Source organism: Pundamilia nyererei, unplaced genomic scaffold (genome assembly GCF_000239375.1).
Source record: "Pundamilia nyererei isolate P.nyererei 1_Seehausen unplaced genomic scaffold, PunNye1.0 scaffold00179, whole genome shotgun sequence".
NCBI classification, from domain to species: Eukaryota; Metazoa; Chordata; class Actinopteri; order Cichliformes; family Cichlidae; genus Pundamilia; species Pundamilia nyererei.
The window spans coordinates 927,260-932,907 of NW_005187580.1; the positions used below are offsets into that span (position 1 = coordinate 927,260).

Genomic DNA, 5,648 nt, shown 5'->3' on the forward strand with positions numbered 1-5,648 from the left:
GGATTCAAGCTGATCTTAACTCAGATTTTAGTCGATTTGTTTCTTGTAAATAGAAGTAGCTATACACTAGTACAAAACCTTTGCACCTTTTAAATGTGGCTTTTTTTTGTTTGTTTATGACTCTCCTGTCTGTTAACAGTGGGTTTTGCTGTGTTTTTGTCAAGGGGAAAGCTGTTTGAATAAATCATCTTGGTCTCTAGGAACATATGAAGTGAATTTTTCACATCAGTCCTTAAAAATAACATTTTTGACAGATAATCAATAGCTGATAATCAGTCATATTTCTTACTGAAAAGTGATAAAGACACTCTTTTTTTTCTTGTGGACATATATATATTTTTTGGTGATCTAATACTAAGGTAATCTTGTTTTGTTGTCTCTCCACAGCATCCAGCAGGCCATGGACACCGTGTGTGGCCACTAAAAGGATTTCTGTGAAACCATCAAAGCCTCTCGTTCTTCCGCTTGAGAAGCTGCGAAAACTGAGCTTCTCTTTGCACCACTTGGGAATCAGTCGGATGTGGAGCTGACCTTATTGTCTTATGAGCACACTATAAATTTTAAAGTCGTTTTTGATTTTACTGATTTTTCTTTTATGATGACTTCACAGTGAAGAGCGTGCGAGACTTTTTATTGCTACCCGTTTTGTTTTTAGAACAAAATACACAATTATAATATGGACTGCAAATAAAATTGTTTGCTAAGCTTTATTTGTGGTATTGCCAAGGGCAGACCACTAAACAATGAATGTTAAGCCTCAAGAGACTTTTTTTGTGACACTGCTGGGAATAAAATCCGATGGAGCCAAGGTGACATGCTTTCTGGATGATATTTCTAATAGCTGCTGTTTACTGTTTCAGCAGCTAACCTCAGAAGGATTTCTTTTCCAGATAATTCTGCATTTCCTATGATCAGAAACCTTTAAGTTTGCACACCACTGTGTGATAGATACATAAATACACCCATATCCTCTGGCTGTGAACTGCTGTGAGCTTTAACAGGATTTTGGACTCCCTGTGATCTTGATTTTTAAAAGCTGATAGTTTATTACAGGATACCAATGAGCCCAAGAGCAGGTCTATATTTACAGAAACAGAACAGAGACTGTGGGGTCATCAGAGATCAGGTGAAGGGCTTGAGATTGATCAATTAAAAACAAACTTGGTTATACTACAGCATTGGGGCTATTAGTGTCATTGATTTATGTAAATTCCTTTAAAAACATTTTAAAGGAATTTCCTCATTTTCCACTGCAGAAAGAAATCTAAATAAAGTAAAAATGCACTCACTAAGCATTGCTAATACTGGCTTTGACTCTTTTTTTTTTTTTTTTTTTTTTTTTTTGCCTTCAGAGCTGTTTTAATTCTTCATGGCACAGATTTATTAAGGTAGTGGAAGCAAACTTCAGAGACTTTGGTCCATATTGTCATGATAAAATCACATAGTTGCTGCAGATGTCAGCTGCACACCTGTAATGCAAATCTGTTGTTTTAAAATGTCCCAAAGATTCTCTGTTGGATTGAGATATAGTGACTGTGGACGCCATTTGAGTAAACTGTTTTCAAGGAACCAGTTTCAGATGATTTGAGCTTTATGACATGTTACCCTGCTGGAAGCAGCTATCACAAGATGGGTAAACACTGTGCTGAACTGGTACTAAGAGGGCCAAAGATTGCTGAGAAAAACTCCCTCACACCACGACCAGAAGGCTAAACTGTCAGTTCAAGGCAGAATGGATCAGCTTTCATGTTCACGCCAAATTCTGACCTTGCCATCTGAATGTCGCTCTCATTAGACAAGACAATGTTTCTCCAATCTTTTGCTGTCCAGTTTTGGTGAGCCTGTGGGACTTTCAGTCTAAGTTTTCCATTCTAGTAGTAGACTTTTGGCCATTCTCCTTTAACTTCTGACATCAACAAAGAGTTTTCACATGCACAGCTGACAGTCAATGGATATTTTCTGTTATTTGGACTTTTCTCTGTAAACTTCAGACATGGTTGTGTGAGAAAATCCCAGCCGATCAGCAGTTTCTGAAATACTCAAACCAGCCCATCTGGTACCAACCATACCACTTTCAAATTCACCTAATTTACCTTCTTTCCCATTTTGAAGCTCAGTTTGAACAGTTTGAGCAGGTCATCTTGACCATATATGCCTACAAGCACTGAGTTGAGGCCATGAGATTGGCTGCTTAGTGATTTTGCCTAAAAAACAAACAGTCGAACACTTGAACCTAATGAAGTCACATTTCCTTTACTATTTTTTGTCTCTCCAGAGTTCAGTGGAGACTGTTGTTATAAATATCAGTGCTTTTTAAGTCTAGTTGACAAGTTCTCATTTTGAGAAGAATTTTTGAACCTATGTATATATATTTAAACATATGTTTAAACTGTGATAATTTAAAAATTATAATTTAGAAAACGAAAGAGATGGATTCCAGGAAGAAGAGAGCTTATTACCTCAAATTAGGAAGAGCTAATTACCTTCCAGTTAGCTCCTCCGGAAGTGCTGTTTATTGTTATTTATTGATATTATTTATAACACATCAAAGATAATGTCATTCTAAGTATACTTTGAGTTTTGAACATAACACGAAACCCTTAAAACTGCATGAACTAGTGTGACGGAAAAACTATAAAATTGCTCCATCTAGTGGTGAAATCTTTACTTACATGTTAAAAATAAAATTATACTCTGTTTGGGTTCTTTAATTTTTGACTGACTACATTTCTCAGCCCCCGTATTTGTTGTTATTGACATGCTTGTGTGAAACCCTTGTGTCACTTACGGCTTTCTTTTGCGTGGAAATTTGAAAAATAAGGGGCAGCAGTTTATTTAAAGATGTGCAAACATTCGTGGAAATACAGTAAATCAGGCAGAGTTTTAACGAGATTAAACTTCAATATTCGGTATGACCACCTTTATTCTTCATAACAGCCTGAACCGTCTTAGGCAAGCTTTTTGTAATTTCTTTAAGTAGTCTTCAGGATGAATAGTTCTCCAGGCCTCTTGAAGGACACCCAAACCTCTGCTTTTGTTCTCTATTCTGCGTCAAGATGATGATTCCACCCATTTTGATAAGATCTTCATGACCGCTGGATGAAATGCATTCCAGACATGTGCTGGAGATAGTTTTTTTTTTTTTAGGGCAGACAAATCTTCAGGTTCACCTTACTTACTCAAAGGTAGATCTGTAGTCGTGAGTCATCCTTTCTCATATGCACACTCTCAATACAACCATAACAGACAACACTTGCACATAATACACACACACGCAATCACTCTTTATTTATCCTCCAGTTGTCCAATTTCTTGAGATTTGCTAAGTTTTTAGAATCGCCTTGTTGGTGCAAACCTTTTTTTCTCTCTCCCCCCTCCCCCTTACAGTTGGTTAATTCAGGATTTTTCATTCAGCTAAGGAGCAGGAACAAATTATGTGTTTTTGTGACAGGCTGATGATTACAAAGTGGCAAAAGAAAAAATTAAAACAGTTTCTGTTGTCTGTTATGTGTAGACATAACACTGGTTCATTTCTTCTTTTTATGCTTGAATGATTCCCAGGTCAATGTTATGTGCGTAACACAAAACTTAGAAGAACATCTGGATCCTTGGTAGCAAAACTGAAAGAAATGGTGGTTGAATCCTTCATTTTGAACAGCAGTGTGTCTCTGTATAAGCTCTGCATTGGAATTACCATCAGTATGTATGTACATGTCTATTTATTTATTTGTTATTTGTGGGAGATATAAAAAACCCCAATTTGATTTATGAAGAATGCCCAGGTTTGTGGGTACTGACCTGAAAAATCGGACTTCTTCTTTTCAGGCCTCTTAAATTTTTGATTTGATAGCTTTAAATTTAAAGTAAGGTATTCAAAATTTCATCATACAAAAAAGTATGTGGAAGTATGTTGAAAAGTTCAAATTTTGAGAAACGTAACTTGAAATTATTTTCTTCTTCTTCTTCTTCTTCGTATTATTATTAGTATTATTATTATTAGTAGTAGTAGTAGTATCATTATTATTTGTTTGTTTTAATTTTATGAGCCATAGTGAACTTTGTTTAAAAATGGTATAGTATAATGTATAATGGAAGTGATATCCACTTTGCGTGTGTTTATCTGGAACTGTTAAAAGTTGAAACTATTTTTATTTTTATCTATTTATTTACTAGTTCTTACTTCAGCCAGAAAATAAACCTGTCGACATTTTCCACAAATTATACAATTTTTAAAAGCATTTATATATCCAGCTCTGTCCTGTCCATTATTAGTTTTAATTATAATTGTTAAGCTTTAAAACTGTAATTATTGTTTATACACCGCTGTGTATAAACACACAGCGGTGTATAAACACATCGCCGTTTTTGACATTTTTAGGCAGGCATCAAGTCTGCCACCTAACCCCGGTGAGAACGGCCCAACGGGGAGGCGGCCTCCCTAACCCCGCCTCCTCCATAAACCAGGAAGATAACCTCACCGAAACCCGTCTTGGTAACGTCAAAACGTCGCTGTGTGCCGGAGAAAAGCAGTAGCAGCAGACAGACTTACAGCTGCGTTACATCGGCAGGAAGATAAACAGTAGATTTCTAGATTCAACACCAGCTGCGTTCCTTTTAACCGAACATAGCAGCCTTTTTAGCTCGGTTAGTTAGCTTGTTTGCTAACTTTAATAGAGACTCTTGGAGAGCTTGCGCAAGACGCCTTAGCGAATCATCTCGACCTCCGTTAACATCTCACCATGGGATCCAGAGCGTCCAGATTACTCAGAGAAGAGGAAATTGAAGAAATTAAGAAGGAAACTGGCTGTAAGTTGAGCTCAGAGTTTAGAGTTTAGTCCTTGTGTGAAGACAAAACCTCTTGGACATTAGCTAGTTGATTGCTGTACTCTCATATTGAGATGCCTTTGGCTGAATGCTTTTTCTGATTGAGGCTGTACTCATTAACTCTCTATATTTTGCTAGTTTAATCTGTTGCATTATATCGGTGAGGGGTTATTGTGGATTCAGTTGTGTATCAGCTATCTTTGGCTCATCTGATAGTCAAAATCTTTGTCGCCGCAGTTTCCCACAGTCAGATCACTCGCCTGTACAGCCGTTTCACCAGCCTGGATAAAGGGGAAAACGGCACCCTCAGGTGAGCAAAAACATAAACAGGAGCCACAAGCTGCACCTCATTTGTTTTGTTCCTTTACCAGCCCATACTACAAGGACACCGTTATAGAGGTCACCTAAGCAGTTAAGTTTTCTGGTTGACTTGAGAATGAGTCATAAAAAAAACACACCTCCAAGGGTATTTAAATTGAGAAAATCTTACAGTGTGTATATTTTTTGTTTTTTTTTGTTTTACCAAATTTGCCTCTCTGAATGTGGTATTTATTTTAATAAATTAGGTCTAAGACAAAGTGTTGTGCTGAGATAAAGGTGGGCAATGTGAGATCTGTCTCTCATTTCAGTGATGAAATCATGTAATGAATCTTTCTCCTGTCACTGACTATTCATCTGGTTCAGATTCTGTCTTAACTGATAGGTGAAGAGACTGGTAATCATTAAGCAGCTAAAATTTTGATTTGATGGCCCTTTGGTTATTTGAAAATGATTCCTTGAAGGGGAAAGGACAGTCAGTTTCTCAAGGGCAGACGAACCCCCCC

General features: G+C 37.0%; 1 protein-coding gene across 1 annotated transcript in view; it reads left to right on the forward strand.

The window, feature by feature from the left end:
- The first annotated feature begins 4,428 nt into the window (after positions 1 to 4,428).
- The window catches only part of chp1 (calcineurin-like EF-hand protein 1), a 6,660-nt gene continuing 5,440 nt past the window's right edge, over positions 4,429 to 5,648 (forward strand). The window contains exons 1-2 of the mRNA XM_005746513.1: positions 4,429 to 4,806; positions 5,062 to 5,134. Coding sequence (XP_005746570.1) covers positions 4,740 to 4,806; positions 5,062 to 5,134 — 140 coding nt within the window. The 5' untranslated portion in view covers positions 4,429 to 4,739. The remainder of the gene's footprint in view (positions 4,807 to 5,061; positions 5,135 to 5,648) is intronic.